General features: G+C 40.2%; 1 protein-coding gene across 1 annotated transcript in view; it reads right to left on the reverse strand.

Annotated features, from left to right (window-relative positions):
• si:ch211-26b3.4 (connector enhancer of kinase suppressor of ras 2) overlaps positions 1-19,100 on the reverse strand; it is a 176,122-nt gene that overhangs the window by 19,208 nt on the left and 137,814 nt on the right. The window contains exons 12-17 of the mRNA XM_037675402.1: positions 11,217-11,303; positions 10,283-10,491; positions 3,022-3,059; positions 2,889-2,931; positions 1,564-1,612; positions 909-1,081 (exon numbers count right to left, since the gene is read on the reverse strand). Coding sequence (XP_037531330.1) covers positions 909-1,081; positions 1,564-1,612; positions 2,889-2,931; positions 3,022-3,059; positions 10,283-10,491; positions 11,217-11,303 — 599 coding nt within the window. The remainder of the gene's footprint in view (positions 1-908; positions 1,082-1,563; positions 1,613-2,888; positions 2,932-3,021; positions 3,060-10,282; positions 10,492-11,216; positions 11,304-19,100) is intronic.

The raw sequence follows: 19,100 nt of genomic DNA on the forward strand, positions 1-19,100 counted from the left end.
TGAAAATATTGTAAACTACTAGTATAGTTGGGTGATCACATAACTAACTCTCTCTCTTTCTCTTTCTCTGTGTGTGTGTGTGTGTGGGGGGGGGGTATATGTTTTTTTTATCAAGGAGTTAAGTATCAAAAGATCTGTCTGACAGCAGTTTCTCTGTAAGACTCAGAGAAGGGAAGTTCCACAAGGATCCAATCTAGGACTCATTCTATTTTCCATCCATATTCTCTCTTCCATACAATTCAGCTCAACTTTTAACACAAGCAAAAGAGCATGAACACATCTCCTTGGTGCTGTCTTCTCTGCAAGGGCTCCTTCTTTGTTGTAGAATGGATTTTAAAGTTTTATTGATTACCTGTAAGACTTTGATTGGATACCTGTCTGGCAGAGTTATGTCCTCTCCAGGTTCCCGATCCAGTGATCGTTTGTTTTTGGTTGTCCTGCAGACCAGGTTAGTCCACAGAGGTGATCAGACCTTTTCAGTTGTGACTCCTAAAAACTGTGGAACTAGCTGTCCCTTCACATCAAGCAGGCTTCTACTTGTGGTGTTTTAAAGTCTCATCTTAAAACGCATTTGTTTTTCCTGGTTTTTAATACTGCATGAGAGTTTAAACTTGTATTGTTTTAAGGGTTTATATCTTGTCACGTTTTTAACCATTTTTATTTTGTTAGTGTTTAAGATATTATGTTCAGTATTGCTATTTTACTAACTGTAATGTGTGCAGCACTTTGGTCAAAAGGTGTTGTTTTAAATGTGCTATATGAGTAAATTTCATTTTATTTGATCTTTACAAAGAATGCTCGTTTTCCTTTTTTTCCTTTTGAGCACTGATAAATGACTGTTGTGCATTACATTTGGCAATCCTATAATATGGCTCGAATAAATCAGATTTCTGAATATCATGTCTTACATTTTGGTTGGTGTACCAGTAGAGACAAGATTCTTTGAGGATGAACCAGTACTTCCTCCATTTTTGGGTGAAATAGCCTTTAGCATCTTTCTTCTTCCACAGCCAGCCCTCACAGTCGCCATGACCGAGGTCCTTACAGGAGATTCTCCGTCGACTGGCACTGGTGAGGGAACCTGGAGAAGGTCGGGACAAAAAAAAAAATGGTGTCACTCCTGAAAGTAGATTTTTAGCACACACTCCACCCCTCATATTATTCAGAGCACATTACGCTGGAGACAGTGACAAATTGAGACTACCCAAAAAAGCAAATAATTAATTACAGTGAGTCGAATAGAGGACACATTTGGAGCAAGAATGCAGTACTCACTGTCACAGGTGTGCATGTGTGAGTGTGTGATCTATTTTTAACAAGGTACAGTGAATCTGGAATTTCCAAATTCATAAAAAACATCTGATGTCAGAGCTGATGTCCTTTTAATAATTCAAGTCTGGTCATCTTCCACCGTGACCCACCACTGTGACAATATTCCAAGGTGATAGACTGGAAACGCAGCATATTGTGCTAACAAACAATGTCACATGTGTTGTTGGACGTTTCCATAATGATGCTACATCAGAAAAACAATAAATAAATAAAAAAATAAATGATCCTTACCTTTACTTCTCTTTTTGGTTTTTGCTCTTAGAGATGTGTAATGGAAAGACTAGAGAAGGGAGACAAGACAAATGTTAGTTCAGTCTGTATGAGACTGACTCCATCAGACAGATGCTAACTCTGGAATTTGAGTCACTTAAAAATGTTTCAGATCTTTTTATAGCTTATCTGTTGTAGATAGCTTTAACAACTAATTTGGTTAAGAAATAAAAAGAATTGATCATTGACACATCAATATTTATCTATAATTAACCTGTTCCCTAATGCATTAACCAAACACATTTAACAACTTTTGGGAATGAACCCAGGACCTTCTTAATGTGAGGCAACTGTGCTAACCACTGATCCACCGTGTTGCTATTGACTTGAACTTGAACTTAAGTCTACACCACAAAATATTTTTTCCAAATTGAAACATCTCAAAGAGCCATCTACAACAATTAAAATATTGTTTTACAAAGAGCCCTCTTTCCAAAGATTAGAAGAATTGCATCAAAAGCAGCAAATTTACTTTTTATATTCAAATTTCTCTCTTTAGTATTTTTAACCATCAGCTGCTATCCGTAATCACACACAATGTTCATTCATGAATTATTGCAAAAATACTGGAGCTTAACAAATATATTTGAGCAACAAGCTAACAGTGACAGTTGTTTTTTTTTATTTCTTTGGGCAGTCTTAAAGTGTCATTATAGCTAAAAATAAAAATAAAAAAAATAAAGCAAGTCATGTTAAATGGAAGCAGACTACCAAAGCTTAACCACTGTTTGTGCTGATTTAGAAAGTACATTTTACTTTTTATAGTAACGTTTTATTTGTGTGAATTTAACTGCAATGGTTACTTTTGAAAACCTAAAGGTGGAAAGGGTTTCCAAACTCTCAAACACCACTTTTATGTTGCTGAACAGACCAGCTGCCCATGAGTTTAGATGTTTGCTTACTGTCAGTCGAGTCGAATCACTGTTGTGCTACAATTCAGAGCTTTAGAGAAAAAGGTTAAAACAAATTCTGTCACAAATGCCCCAAAAAATTGGAACAAATTCATCTAATTTGATTGTTGTTTTTGATTTAACCATCACAGTTAGAAATTTATTCTACCCCATCCTGGCTGCATGGTTGTCTATTATTCATACACATTCAATCTCCATGTAACAGCAGATGTAGTTGCTAGGTGATTGTTGAAGCAAGTGAAGCCTGTTCTGCTTCATTAAATTGAACTGAAATCACAACGCAGTAGAAAAAGAGCCATTATTTTGTATTAAATCAAGATGAGTGCATTCATTTATACACAACACTGACAAGGAACAAGAAGCACTTTCTTCTACCTTCCTCATGGAAGCAGCTCCTGAGCTTCCTGTGCCTGAGTACCTACAAAAAGATGACCAGGAGTTAATGTGAGCACAAACACATCATTTCACTAATCACAGGGATCTACTGACAGCTTTACACAACCCTCACCTGTCTGTTGTGTCTGCTCGTAATGTGTCCGCACCTCGCTGTTAGACACAAAAGGAAACTTTCATTTAATTTTGAATATAGTCTTGTATTTCCACACAAATGTTATCTTTTATTTAGTGAACATCTACAGGTGCTGGTCATAAAATTGGAATATCATGGAAACGTTGATTTATTTCAGTAATTCCATTCAAAAAATGAAACTTGTATATTATATTCATTCATTACACACAGACTGATATATTTCAAATGTTTGTCTTTTAATGTTGATGATTATAACTGACAACTAATGAAAACCCCAAATTCAGTATTTCAGAAAATTAGAATGTTGTGAAAAGGTTCAATATTGAAGACACCTGGTGCCACACTCTAATCAGATAATTAACTCAAAACTCCTGCAAAGGTCTTTAAATGGTCTCAGTCTAGTTCTGTAGGCTACACAAACATGGGGAAGACTGCTGACTTGACAGTTGTCCAAAAGACGGCCACTGACACCTTGCACAAGGAGGACAAGACACAGAAGGTCATTGCTAAAGAGGCTGGCTGTTCACAGAGCTCTGTGTCCAAGCACATTAATAGAGAGGTGAAGGGAAGGAAACGATGTGGTAGAATGAAAAAAGAGTACAAGCAATAGAGATAACTGCACCTGGAGAGGATGGTGAAACAAAACCCATTCCAAAATGTGGGGGAGATTCACAAAAAGTGGACTGCAGCAGTGCTTCAAAAACCACCACGCGCAGACGTATGCAAGACACGAGTTTCAGCTGTCGCATTCCTTGTGCCAAGCCACTCAGGAACAAGAGACAGCGTCAGAAGCGTCTCGCCTGGGACTGCTGCTGAGTGGTCCAAGATTATGTTCTCTGATGAAAGTAAATTTTGCATTTCCTTTGGAAATCAAGGTCACAGAGCCTGGAGGAAGAGAGGAGAGGCACAGAATCCACGTTGCTTGAGGTCCAGTGTCAAGTTTCCACAGTCACTGACGGTATGAGGTGCCATGTCATCTGCTGGTCTTGGTCCACTGTGGTCCAAGCTCAACGCAGCCGTCTACCAGGAAGTTTTAGAGCACTTCATGCTTCCTGCTGCTGACCAACTTTATGGAGATGCAGATTTCATTTACCAACAGGACTTGGCACCTGCACACAGTGCCAAAGCTACCAGTACCTGGTTTAAGGACCATGGTATCCCTGTTCTTAATTAGTCAGCAAACTCACCTGACCTTAAACCAATATAAAATCTATGGGGAATTGTGAAGAGGAAGATGTGATACACCAGCCCCAACAATTCAGAAGAGCTGAAGGTCACTATCAGAGCAACCTGGGCTCATAACACCTGAGCAGTGCCACAGACTGATCCACTTCATGCTACGCCACCACCAAACACCAGAACCTCACACTTTAGGATGCAGACAGTCAGGGACATATTGATGTTTGGTAAGTAGCTGGGCCAAACTAGAGTCTGAATCAAAAATTGAACTGGCCCACATAATTCAATTCAGTTCAGTTCATTTAGGTAGTGCGATGTCTCAACAGAAGTCATCTCAGGGCACTGCACAAAAACATACATATACATAAAAAGTACAAAGTAAGTTAATAACATTATTTATCTGAGGAGCACAAAAAAAGAGCAACGTTTTATCAAACAGGGAGACAAAGTGACAAGTTACCCATGCATTAGACAAAAGGGCAGGCTGCTAGGAACTTTGTGCTAGAAACGTTTTAGTACTTATTCTAATCGAGAAAGCCAAATATTATAGTGTTCCCAAGACTCAACCAGAGCCATGGCAAACCCAGGCAGAGCCATTCTAATGACCTCACTTAACCATTTAATTGGTGACAAATAAAATTTTATTTTTTACTGGCTGCTATTAATTTCTGTTAGAAGACAAGCTTTGTGTTTTGTTGTTGATATTTGTTGGTTGTGTTTTGCTTTGTGTTTTGGAACGAATGCAATACCCCCTGAAGATCTGTGAAGTCCACCAAGCATGAGACAATTATTCTGAGGCTTTTAGAGACAAAAGAAAACCAGTTTTAACTGGAATCACTCGTCCTGTTAAGCAAACATGAAAGAAGCTTGCCGTAAAAATGAGGAGATAAATTATGTGACACCCTGATTTAGGTAAACAGGCTCTATATCAGAAAATGATTCAAATATAATATTTTACAAATAATTTGCATATGACAAAAGCATAATCAAACGTTCTGATGCATGCTCAATAATCGAGGTAGAAAAATCTAACAAAGTTAAGTCAGGTTCTCTGGATGGATGCAATAAATTGCATTGCATAATTGTGATTTATTGCAATTATATAATTGCAATAATTAAATAATTGCATCTTTCCTGAAGACCTGACTTAACTTTGTTAGACATAATGAAACCTCTGAAACTCTGTCATGGCTGTTGGATTTGGAGTGCTACATCAATTGTAACTTTCAAATTTGTAAACAATGTTACAGCGTGCATATACTCAAAAAATATGTGCTGCCGACCAAGACAATGTTTTGCCTAATTGGGCAAGACATTAGCAAATGATATGATGAGCATGTTACATCAGCTTGACCCTGTTGTGATAAAGTCTGGATGATAAGGCCTCACTGTGGATAACACTTTACTGTGGTTTAATACAAAAAATATGGCAAAATAGAACTTAAACTGTAAAAAAAGAAAAGCAATTCACTTTCTTAACTACAGCAAGCATTCCTAAATGTGTAATAAGTTTTGAAAAAAAGAAAAAGAAGTAGGTTATGTAAGACAACAACAAACATTCCCCAGTCTGAACTTGTTTAAAACATGCTACATAATATTCAAAATGAGCATAAATTAGGAGAAAAAAATATTTTTATTCTGTGTTTATGTACATTTTACACTGCACTCAGTAGTAGCCGAAAACAGAAACGGCTCCATTACAAGCAGTCTGATTTTGGCTGATTACAGGCTTGATTTCCTGATGACTATAATTTAAGTAGCCCTGGTGCTACAAGAATTATTCTCTACCACCACAAATTTAATCATTTGTTAAACCCTTAAAATAATCCTCTCAGAAGAGTCCACTGAATTTGTTTGTGCTGTTTTTAAACATTTGCATTATGGAAACTCTCCCCCACCCCCTCCCTCCAACTAAGGACTTAAAAATAGCCTTTTCATACAAACAGATGAAACTCTCTGAACAAGACTGAACTCTTAAGGGAGCGGGGTAAAGGACTGGGATCGTTTCTGATTAGAAAGTGAGGAGGCTCAGTCAGTCAGCGTGTCCAGGGGATCATTATCAGCTAATCTTTCAGAAAATTTTACACACGTAATGCTTTTGCCAGAGAAATACAATTCTGGGGAAAAGAAAATCGTAGGGTATCAAAACACTATGAAAATTAGTCAACCCAATTCAAGATGGCCACCACTGCCTTAAAAACACACACACACAAAACAAAACACAAAAATTGTAAATTTAACAGCTATTGGTCTAAATTTGGAGTGGTACTAGCTGAGATCAATTCCCAGCATAAAGAGGCCTACTGACTGCTAGCATATTTCACAAGATCTTTGTTTTAGTAAGTAAGTAAGTGCAATGTGTTGTCATCATTGTATGTTTCTATACAATGATGACATGAGTTCTCTGCATTTAACCCGTCACACCTCAGATGCACCCAGGTGGAGAGTGGGCAGCGATGTAAGCTGCTCGGGGAGTAATTAGGGATTGGGTATCTTGCTCAAGGACACCACGACATGTGGGAATGGCAGGGAGTCGAACCGTGATATTTTGCTCTCAGGTCAGCTGCTCTACCTCTACCCCATCTCAGCCTCCCGATTTGGCCCCATAAATTTGGTTCTTAGTGTTTCAGCAAACCTTGTTCACAAGTTAGCCAAAAACTCATGAACCACTGGACGGATTTCAATGAAACTTTCAGAACGTAATCTATGGGCAGAAATCAGAAGACTGTTTTGGAGGAGAAGACGAAGACTGACTGCGGCAAAGTGAAGACTCAAAGCAGTCTGAGGGCTCCTTGGATAAATAACGTCATTAACTGACTTTATGTTTGTGAATGTTTCTGTACAGTGCCCTGAGATGACTTCTGTTGGGTTAGAATCATCAGAAACCATCAGAAACTGATGTGATGTTTCAAAAGAGCAAATTCAAATTCAGTTTCTGATGGCACAAGTTTCTGCCCATAGTAATCACTGGATGTACATCTACACCTGACTAACTCTTGGATTCAGTTCAACTGAAGAGACTGCCACAGGTACAGTAGTTTGCATTAGCAAATACAAAACTGGCTTTCACTTGGTCAGTTTTACAGATAATGAGCTGCAGTATGATCTGGTTGTAGCTGAGATTCTTGACCAAAACAGCAAGAACGCTGCCATTCTTGTCATGACAAGATCTCGGTCTAAAACTGGTATGAAAGGCACATGGTGATAAGCATTCCTTCAAGAAACGCTGGGCGTAATGTCTGTAGGTCAAGAAATCTTTTAAATCTTTTTTGGCATACAGTTGTCGAACGTCTTTTTGCACTTATTGACGAAATATCATCATTTAAAGAAAACAAAACAGGAAATCTGCAGCTTGTTAAGGAATACATAGATCGTTAGAGGAGACGAGAAGACCTCATCATGAGCTGGCGAACAGAAATGAGTCATCGTCATGAGAAACACGCAGCTGAGAAGGTTTGAAGAGGGCTAGTGAGAGCTAAGCTGTTAGCGCCCTGTATGTGTGTGTAAGGCAGTGTGTGCACGTTTAAAACACAGCGTGTCAGTCGCGCTTGTAATTGGTCTAGCTGATGCTGAGTCATACACCTACTCATTGGGATACAAGCTTTTGTATGCGTGTGTGTGTTGAGATGAGAGTGTTTGTTCAGGATAAACTCTTATTTAGACTCAGGCATGGCAGAGGAGATGAGGGTATTAGGATGAGTTAGGAAGAGCTGTGAGATGTCTACCCTGCATACAAATGCACTTCTGTGTGTGTCTGTCGTGTATGTATGCCGGAGGGTGGAGGGGATGGGGGCTAAGGTGTTTGTGCGTGTGAGAAAAGATAAACGCTACAAAGGACCTCAATGTCAATGTCCTTCTCTTCATTCGCCATGCTGGCAGCCGTGCAGTAACACTTATCATTCTCACTGTCCTCTGTCTCCTCTACCTAACCTATACCCCCCCCCCCCCCCACACACACACACACATCAGGCAGCATTGTGTGTCAAACTTTAAACAGCATGACCTGTCTTGGAGCCTCAAGCTGGTCTATTAAAAAATTGTCTAAACTGAACATATCTTTACAACAGAAATGTAATTATATATACATATATATATACATACCATATTTTTTGCAGTATAAATCATGTTTTTTTTGCATAATTTATATGTCCTGCGACTTATAGTCCGTAACGATGTATTTATGGATTTTTCCCCATATTTATAAACCAATATTTGGCTGAGATATGACTGTTTTCATTCATTCTGACTGAAATAATTGAACATTACCATTTTCAGCCACTAGATGGCACTCGAGTAGTATGGCATGCCGTTGTATCATGTAATAGGTAAAAGTGTCTATTAATGACACAATCGGATTGCCATAGCCTGCCACCGTTGTCTGCCTGCAGCAACCGTCAAATCAACTTCATTTCGCTGCGCCGCCCCGGAGAAATGCAGCTGATTTGACTGTCAACGTGCATTTATAAAGTAAAAGTTCAACTGAGACACACCTTTACTATGAAGTTGAGCTAAAAAATAATTGTTTTTAGGTGGTTAGTTTGTTAAATGTCGAAGAAATGGACCGAGCCGCCCTCTGCATGTTCATATTTCCGCTTATCAGGTTTTGAAAATTCAGCTGATTTGACCGTCAAAGTGCATTTATTAAGCAAAAGTTAGACTGAGACACACCTTTACTATAATTTCAAGTCAACAAATAAATGTTTTAGGTGCTTATCTTGTTAAATTTCAAAGAAATGAACAGCGGCTCGTCCCTCTGTGTGTGCCCGCTTCCGCGACTGAGACACACCTTTACTATAATTTTGAGCAAATAAATAACTGATTTTAAGTGTTGAATTCTTATTAAAGTCTTCCCGTACAACCCCCCCCCCCCCACACATCCGCCATTCGTCAGCTCATCAATTTTTGTCACAACACCAGCCCACATTTCCAGGATTGGCCCACATTTCTGGATTGTCAGTGGTGACGCGTAATAGATGCGACAAAGACGGCGAAACAACATATTTATGGATTTTTCCACTTTATTCGACATATTTGTACTGATACAACTTATAGGGCGGTGCGGCATGTATGGCAAAAAATACAGTAATTAGACAAAAGTTTCTAATCATTTTAGCATTTTGACTATTTTGTGTTTTGAACATGATTTTTTCCTGCAGTGTCTCCACATCAGTGTGTTCCTACAATAAGCAGCCACAATAAGAAAAGTAAATAATGTGCATTTAATAATGACCTTTCATAAAGTGCCATATAAAGAAACATCACCAGTCTGATGATGAAGAGGAGCAGATGAATGTAGTCAAAATATTAATGAACAACCTCTCTGCCGTTTCCTGGGAGAAGGCTGTTTATGGTAGAGTTTGATACTGTAGGAGTTTGCATGTATGTACAGTATGTACTCTCTTTGGAAAAGTTGAATTTTAGATGTTTATTTTCACAAACAAAACCACTTTTTAAAGTCAAATGGTGCTGTACATACATGAATGATGAACAACTTGTAGAATTCAAGATTGCAATGCTAGACTACAATGAACAAAACCATCCAGGGATTAGTCTTTGCTCTTGTCCAGATCTATGAGCTACAGTCTATCAAACAATAAAGTGTCACTAGTACAGACTGTATGAGATTGCTGTGACATAAATCCAGAAGTTAAAGCTGGAACAAGCTCAATCTGTCCTTTCAGATGGTTCCAGTACAAGTTATTAGACGTGCCCTCTCCGTGTACAAGACATTGTTGTTGGTATAATGAAAGAATAAACAAATAAAACAAAGACTTGGGATATTTTTTTTCAAGACTTACAGCTCCATAGTGCACAGAGTTTAGTCTAAAAGTACAAAATGGCAGCTTCCATAAAAAAAGGGTTCAGTTGTCTATTGTTGGATACGTCTGAGTGTCACCCACTCGTGATAGTACACATTTTTACAAAATACCTATGATGATATTAGAATGATATATTAGATATGTTTTTGGTACACAGTTAAACATTTGTTCCGTCTTTTGAAAATAATTTCAATATGAAGAGTTACGTTAAAAAGCAATGAATTTTAAGTGTGTGTACATACGGGCAGAGGTTCTGGTGGCTGGTCAAGACGCAGGGTGGACGACAGCATGGAAGGGCTTATGGGAAAGCTAGGGCTGCTGGGATTGCGGCTCTTGCGTCGAGATCGTCTGGATGAATCTCGCCGGCTTTCTCTGCTTAAACCCTCCGGCTCCTCCTCGATCACCAGAATCTTGTCGTCGCTAATGTAACGGAGCAGGGAGTTGTCTGAGTCTGTAGGACAGGAGGAGACAAAGGGGTAGGGGTGCGTGGACATAAGAGGATGGAAAGGATCAGTAAAACGAATAACAAAAAAGAAAAACCCTCAGAGAAAGGCGATAGCATCTTAAAGTCAAGGGAGACGTTCAGAGAAACAATGAACACTTACAGATTAATAAAAAAAAGTATAAAGGAGCCTCAGAGCATGAAGTTCTGATAAAAATTAAACCTGGCGACATATACAATAGTTATAATCTGTTTGCTGTGATTACGTTGATTAAGAGGGCACTTGTGGTTCACCATGTCCAAAACAGAAACTTACTTTGCTGCAGTTAACATTTTTCAACAGCTCCAATATTCATACATTCAAATATAAAGAAAAGTGTGACAAAGAGAAAGAAAAACACTGGCAGCCCTTCATACATTAGCACTGTGCTTTATTATTATTCATAGACTTTATTGAGGTAGAGCGAAGGATCTTCGCTTGAAAATAAATCAAGTCTCACCGGTTTGAGTCTGTCACGTTGTTTCCAGCTCAGGTGTACAAATGCAATTATTTAGCATTTATGGTTCTATCAGATACATGCCTGGCAGGACCTGCATCTCTACACACTCACACCACCATGAATAACCAGAGGATGAGCTGAGATGTTGAGCTGGGTATGGAGTGAAGCATGGCAACAGTTTGAGTGTACTTTCCCCTATGTGTGTTTGTGTGTGTGTGTTGTTGGTGTGTGTACCTCGGCTCCCTCTTTTGCCCATGCTGGGTTCCTTGACCTCGGCCATCCAGTTATATTCAGGAGGCATGGAAACAGGTCTGAGATCACCTGGAAGCACCAATCAGCAGTCAGACAGTCTGCCATAGGGGAGGCGGTGACTGAGAGACAGCGAGGGAGACAGCTGGAGGGGGGTACGGGTGAGACAACGAGAGGGTGTGCGCATGTGGGGGAGGACTCGTGAGGAACCACTACGACTCAAACATGGTGTGACAAACCTGGACTATTTTGTTTTCATGAAGATTTTTCAGCGTTACATCGTGTGCATAACTGTCACTGACACTTCTTCACTTCTCCGTGTCCTACAGAGCAGTGGTTCCCAACACTGGGATGGGAATGGGATTGAAACACTAACTGGGGATTCTCAGATAATCTCCAGAAATCAAATTCAATGTACAAATGATTACTAACGCCATATATGTATTTATGTTTTAATTATTACAAATAATAAACACAGCATGCATACATAAATCAAAACAGTAAAATAGTTAAAAGTTGTCCGTGATGTCATTACGCTCGTGGTTAACAAGTTAATAAAAATGATTTTATAGTTGGAATGAAAATATTTGGGGTCACAAGCTTTTGTGTGTCAAAAGTGGAAAACTTTGTGGAGCCATAGCTGAATGCATCACTGGAATGATGACGTAATTACGCATGGCATAATTTGGCCACGCCCCCTGAGGGTCCAAGCATTCAATAGGGCTCCCTCGGCTGCTCGTAGGGTTGAGAGTATATTTAGTGAATATTGTAACTTAAAGGTTGGTGGTCTCACCAGGGATCCTTGTAACCTACAAAAGAATAAATTACGTTTATCGCCACTAGGTGCGGAAAACGTACACATTAACATATCAAACTAATAAAAATTAGTATTTAATCGTCACTGAATATACCAATTATATTATTTACTCTAAGTTATCTGTACATGATCAAAGTTTATGATCAAAATGAGATAAACGTATAAATAAAAAAGTAAATAAATAGATAACATATTTGGGTTGCAAAGACACAAAGTGTTATAGGGATTGTATGTTAAACAATCATTGTCATTGTTTCTGAAAACATTTGTATCCCGAGTCTTTCAAAGATCAATCAGAAACAAAGTATCTAAAGACAGTTTGAAAGCCTTATTTATTTTTGAATGCCTGTTTTCTGAGCCGGCAGCACGGTGGAGCAGTTGGTTGAGCTGCTGCCTCTGAGCGAGCAGGTTACCCCGGTTCAAATCCTGATCTGGGGGTCTTTCTGGATGAAGTTTGCATGTTCTCTCTGTGCATGCGTGGGTTTTCTCCTGATACTCCAGTTTCCTCCCACTGATCAAAAACATGCATGTCAGACTGATTGGTAACTCTAAATTGTCTCTAGGTGTGAGTGAGTCAGTCAGTGGTTGTTTGCCTCGTTTGTCTCCATGTGTCCCTGTGATGGACTGGAGACCTGTCCAGGGTGTCCCCACCTCTCGCACGGTGTTGGCAAGGCATGGGCACTGGCGACCCAAAAAGGAAGAAGTGGGTAAAGATAATGGATGGATGGATGTTTTATGAGCACATATTCTGTGTAGACAGGCGGTGCAAACACATCAGAAAAAGTGTTTATAAAAATATTGGCATAAATGAGGCTTTTTTTTCCTGATGACATTTTGTGTACAACTAATGATATCACCAAATGTGCATTTATTCATCCTCTATGTGAGCACATTTGTTGAAAAAAAATGTTTGGAGGGCGCACTATCTTTTTTTTTTCTTCCAGTCTTTTGATTGATTTTTGATTTTTAAACATACAAACAAAAAGGAGAACACAAAGAACAAATAACCCTCCCATCCCTCTCCACCCACACTGGATCAGTCACACACACACACGCATAATAATAATAAACAGGCGTTGACAAGTTTTCCACATGCAACATAAAAGGCTGCCAAGTGTCCCAAAATCTTTTAACAGAACTCTTCAGGGTATATCTTTTTTTTTTTTTACGGATATGATACATCCCTTCTCTAATCCAGTGTTCAAATGCTGGGGGGTGTGGGTCCTTCCAGTTGCACAAGTCTTCTGGCCATAAGAGAGCCAAAAGCAATCACATCCTTCTTGTACTTGTACAGTGAGATGAATGGTGATGGGTATACAATTTTCCCACATGTCACAGAGAAGGTGTCAAAAATGTACTTACTATATATTTTTAACCAAACTTAAATGGTTTCATTTCTGTCTGCACACGTCTAATTTGTAGAAGAAATAACGCTATGCCCAGGTTGACAAGTCAGCATCTTACCTTTGCTAACAATGCAAACCAAAGCAAAGAATCAAGGAATATCTTGATATCAAATGTTATAATTTGCCAGAAATTTTCAATTTTTATGTAATCAGAGTCAGACTCAGAGAAATTTATTTGTCATACACACCACACGTGATATATGAAGTGGGACGAAACTATGAACATAGGGTCCCAGTTACATCCAACAAAAACACAAATTATAAAGAAAAACATTAATAAGATCCGAGTCATGAACTAAGAATATACTACATTCAATACACTAAGAATACACTAAGCACTAATGGTATAAAATTGACTCCGGTGTAAACATTCCCTTTGAGGTCACTTCTGTCTCCAAAAGCTCACCAAGAAAACATGTTGGTCTCCATCCATTTTAGAGCTCTGTACTTTAGACCTGTACCCTTTGCTACATGTCACGTCTGTTATATGTGAACTGGCAAATTTTGGCTAACGTTTTGATGGGAGTTCGTACAAATATATCATTCAGTGTAATTTCAAGTGAAAGTTTGTCCATTTTCTTGCAATTTTGTGTATCCAACTCATCCCTAACAGTTACAGCTCTGTGAGATGCTACATCTACCTGGAGTTGAGGATCATATGTGAAGAGAACATTTGATTCAATCAACAATAATTCCACACATGGCCACTTTTTGTCATACATCATTGCAAAGTACCCACAAAGCTTATCATCTATCTAGAAATCTAGCAAACATATTGACTGCTATTGTAACATGACTGAACTTTTCACAAACCATCACACCCCCTATGCATTGTCTAAGGCTTGTTACAAGGCATAAATCTAGCCCCAAAAAGTTGGACAATTATATATTGTACATGGGTGTGTGGGTGGCTCATGAGCCCAACCAGTTTTAAATATTTTCCAGTTTCTGAACCAAAGGTAATGACTGTCAGCTCAAGTTGAGTCAAGCCTAGGAAGTATCTAGTCTCTAAAGTCTCCAAATAGTAAATGAATATCTTGTTATTTTTATGATTACTTTCAATATTTTGATGCTCACAAAGCAGTTGACTATGAAGCCTTATAATTACTATTGTTAAACAAAACTATTTTCAATAAAAAACAGTAAAATAAAAAAAGAGTGCTTTTGTCTCTTATTCCCGACAATTTCCACATCCAACATTTTTGATCGTTTTACTGTGTTTTTGACTGCGCAGTAACAGCTTAAAAGAAAAACAAAATCAAATTAGATTTTTTTTTTACTTTATAACAAAAAGAAAAATTCTGAAATGACATAAGCAAACAATTTCAAATATAAAGTTTAAAATTTGAACTATATACTGTACATGAATACAAAAACTGTCAGTCCTGGCTTTTTGTTTGTTGTCTACTTTTATAAAGTAACTTCCAGGCATATATCAGCTGTGGTAGTTTCTAAAGCAGTTCCTTTCCAGCTGTAAAGAGAGCTCCACACCACATGCCTTGCACTACCATGGAGTGCTCCTCTTGCACACAGTGCACATGCTCTTTGCCATCTCCTGTCTCTTCTGAATGGGTCCTACTGCTGGCTGATATGTAGGCTCCTTGTAAAGGATGGAAAGGGTTTGTGACAGCAGTGTTAGGAATTGCTGGAAAACTGTGACAAGTCACCTTTAGATTTTTCTATGGGTGGAGTTGGTTCTTATCATCTGGTCAAATGTATCCACTACGTCCATGTACTTATAGTACACCACCTCAGCTGTTGGTCTGGGGAAAAGAAAACATGATTGTTTCTATCTTCTGTCTTCTGCCTGCAAAGCACAACTGTGCACAGAATATATGTTCATACAGAAAGAGACCTCTCTTGTGTCTGTCCACTTTACAAACAGAAGGTCACTGTCACTGTTCACCAAGTGGAGCCTCTTGGTGACCCTTTATTCCTGACATTTTAGATGGTGTCAGAAACATCAATTCTCCCTTGTGCGGATTTATGTCCTTCATCCATCCATCCATCCATTATCTTCCACTTTTTCCGAAGTCGGGTTATGGGGGCAACAGCTTGAGCAGGGAAGCTCAGACATCTCTTTCCAGAGCCACCTCTACTAGCTCTTCTGGAGGGACCCCAAGACATTCCCAGGTCAACTGAGAGACATAGTCTCTCCAGCATGTCCTGAGTCTTCCCTAGGGTCTCTTCCCAGTTGGGCATGCCCGAAGCACCTCCATAGGGAGATGCCCAGGGAGCATCCTTACCAGATGCTTGAACCACCTCAACTGGCTCATCTCAATGTCAAGGAGCAGTAGTTCTACTCTGAGTCTCTCCTGGGTAAGCGAACTTCTCACCCTATCTCTAAGGGAGAGTCCAGCTACCCTGCAAAAGAGACTCATTTCAACCACCTGTATCCACAGTCTCATTCTTTCTGTCGCTACCCAGAGCTTGTGACCATAGCTGAGGGTAGGACCGTAGACCGACCGGTAAACAGAGAGCTTTGCCTAACAGCTCAGCTTTCCCTTCACCACAACAGGTTGGTACAGAGTCCGCAATACTGCAGACGCTGCACCAATATGTCTGTCGAGCTCACGTTCCATTCTTCCCTCATTTGTGAACAAACCCCCGAGATACTTGCACTCCTCCACTTGAGGCAGAACCTCGACCTTGACTTGAAGAGAGCAATCCACCTTTTCCTATTCAGGACCATGGCCTCAGATTTGGAGGTGCTAATTCTCATCTCAGCTGCTTCACACTCGGCTGCAATCCACTCCAGTGAGAGCTGAAGATCACGGCACAATGACACTAACAGGATCACATCATCTGCAAAGAGCAGAGATGGAATCCTGAGGCCAGAAAACCTCCACCCCATGGCTGCACCGAGAAACTCTGTCCATAAAAGTTATGAACAGAATTGGTGACAACAGGCATCCCTGGTCAAGTCCAACTCCCACCCTGAAGGGGTCCGACTTACTAACAGCAATGCAAACCAAACTCTCGCTCCGCTTGTATAGGGACCGAACAGCCCGTAGCAACGAACCCCCAATCCCATACTCACAGAGCACGCCCCACAGTGTACCCCGAGGAACATGGTTGAATACTTCTCCAAGTCCACAAAACACATGTAGACTGGATGGACAAACTCCCATGACCCTTTGAGGATTCTAGTAATGGTAAAGAGCTGACCACCACCCCAGTCTGCCAATCCAGTGGCACTGCCTCTGATGTTCATGCAACATTGCAAAGGCGTGTCAATCAAGACAGCCCCATGACATCCATAGCTTTAAGGAAATCAGGGCGAATCTCATCCACTCCCGGAACCCTGCCGCCTCGGAGCTTTTTAACTACCTCAGTGACCTCAGCCACAGTTATGGACAGACCAACCCTAAAGTCCTCAGACTCAGCTTCCTACATGGAAGACATACTGGTAGGATTGAGAAGGTCCGAGAAGTATTCCTTCCACCGCCCGACAATATCACTGGTTGAGGTCAATAGCACCCCACCTTCACTGAACACAGTGTTAGTAAAGTGCTGCTTTCCTCTCCTCAGCCGCCTAATGGTTTGCCAGAATCTCCTCAGAGCCGACCGAGAGTCTCTATCCAAGGCCTCATCAAACTCCTTCCAAATGTGTCCTGAAATACATAAATCCCTGCTGGTCTAAGTAATAAAAGAGGTGTGGGCTTGTGTACAATTTGTTACAATAAACAGTATAAGGACCCCAGGTAGTCCTTTTTTACTAGTAACACCACCACATCACAAGGAATTCAGTACCCCAATGCTGTTGTTGAATCCCCTATGTAGAGAGAAGTCAACAGTGTAGCTGTTCACATCAGCCAGCACAAAGACGTTCAAACTCCACTTGGCCTTCATATATAACTTGAGAGCTGTCCTGGCCTTTGTGGAAAATGTTCACTGAAATGCACTGTTTTTTATGGTAAACAGAGATGCAGTGGTTCTTCATGGTATCCAAGAGAGATTTTGCATAGTGGATTTGATTAGACTCTCCTGTGCTTTTCCTTCTGGTAACTGAGTGCATCCTCTGCTGGATCACTCATTGGTAGATTAGAAACTGTGATGAACCTGGTCCTGGATATTACAATGAAGGCAGAGGGCACAAGGAAAATAGATTTTGTCCAAAAATTGTCTAAATTTAGTTTGTTCTAGTACTGTCATGCACAGATCCAACCCCAAGTATTTCTTCATCTCTTTTGGTGTACTCTCTCTTCATGCAATTTTGCTTCCTCTTGTCAGATTACTTGTCACATATTTGTTAGAATTTTTGTACCAAAGGTTCAAAACCTCTGGGACAAATTAATGAGAGAAAATTCCCCCTGGAGTTAAGGGGTGGGAGATGACAGGTGGCTGAACTGTGATGTGTGAGTTGACCTCAGTATTCTATGCCACTACTGCAGGACAACATGGGACAGCTTTGGTCAGCATCTCCTCCATCTTCAGAATCGTATATCTCAAGTGAAAATGTTCTACCAGAAGTATAACAATCAAAAAGCCTGCTAAAATAATAAAACAGCATCAGAATAAAACGTTGGTTACGTACTGTAACCGCAGATTCTATGAATATAGGCGTAGCCCTTTAAGGCTGTCGCTGATGGGTTTATCCCGTTATGCGCAGCATAAGCACTGAAAAAATTTAGTCCACGCCCACCTGCTGTGTGGGCCCCACCCGGTCCGTATAAATTACGTTAAGAGCGGGAAATCGGCTCCCAAAATAGCTTTTTTCTTCAGCCATTTAGGAGCCAGTGAGGCCCGACGCTTAAAGGGCTACGCCTATATTCATAGAATCTGGGGTTACAGTACGTAACCAACGTTCTATGTCATATAGGCTTCGCCCTTTAAGGCTGTCGCTGATGGGTTAAGGGCGAAGCGGATGTGGTCCTCGCCTCACTGGGTCCATTCGAACACAGTAAGAAGCGGAAGCTTGCCCAAAAAACGTCTTGTCACTCAGCTCCCCGTGTGCATAACTACGCATCGCGTAATTATGTGCCATGCACAGACGCATGTTGTGTAACTATGCGTTCTGACAAAGCATGAATGCCCCGGAAAACTTTCAACGGGAAGAAGATGTTGAAAAGAGGGGGGGTGGGCATGAACCAACTGGTTCATGGCTGAACAGTATAAACAGATTAATATCCATGAATTGATTATTGATCAAATGAACTGATTGGGAACAATAGTCATGAACTGATTAGTGACAATAAAACCAAAATCACAAACACGACTTGTGACTGATAACAACATCTCACACTGTAATGCATGCAGACAGAAGTGAGCTTAAACAGAGTTCCATGAGAACAACAATATTCATTCTGTTAGAGCACTAAGGACAGAATGTGTCATGGAACGAGCCGTTACATCACGTAGGTAAAAGCGAATAAATGAGCAGGGTGTTGACCATGCAGCCGCAGTGCAAATGTCCTGCATTGACATACCATTATGCAGAGCAGTCGAAGATGCGATACCCCTGGTCGAGTGTGCTTAGAGGTTGACAGGAGGCCCTAAATCTGATGCTCTGTAGGCTTCAGAAAAGGCCTCACACAGCCAGTGTGACAAGCGCTGGATGGATAACGGGCGACCTGCAGATGCATCTCTATAATGCACAAACAATTGTTGAGTTTGAAACGCATTGCAGCTGTGCGCGCTATGTAA

Source organism: Nematolebias whitei, chromosome 4, assembly GCF_014905685.2.
Source record: "Nematolebias whitei isolate Nwh7 chromosome 4, NemWhi1, whole genome shotgun sequence".
Classification (NCBI taxonomy): domain Eukaryota; kingdom Metazoa; phylum Chordata; class Actinopteri; order Cyprinodontiformes; family Rivulidae; genus Nematolebias; species Nematolebias whitei.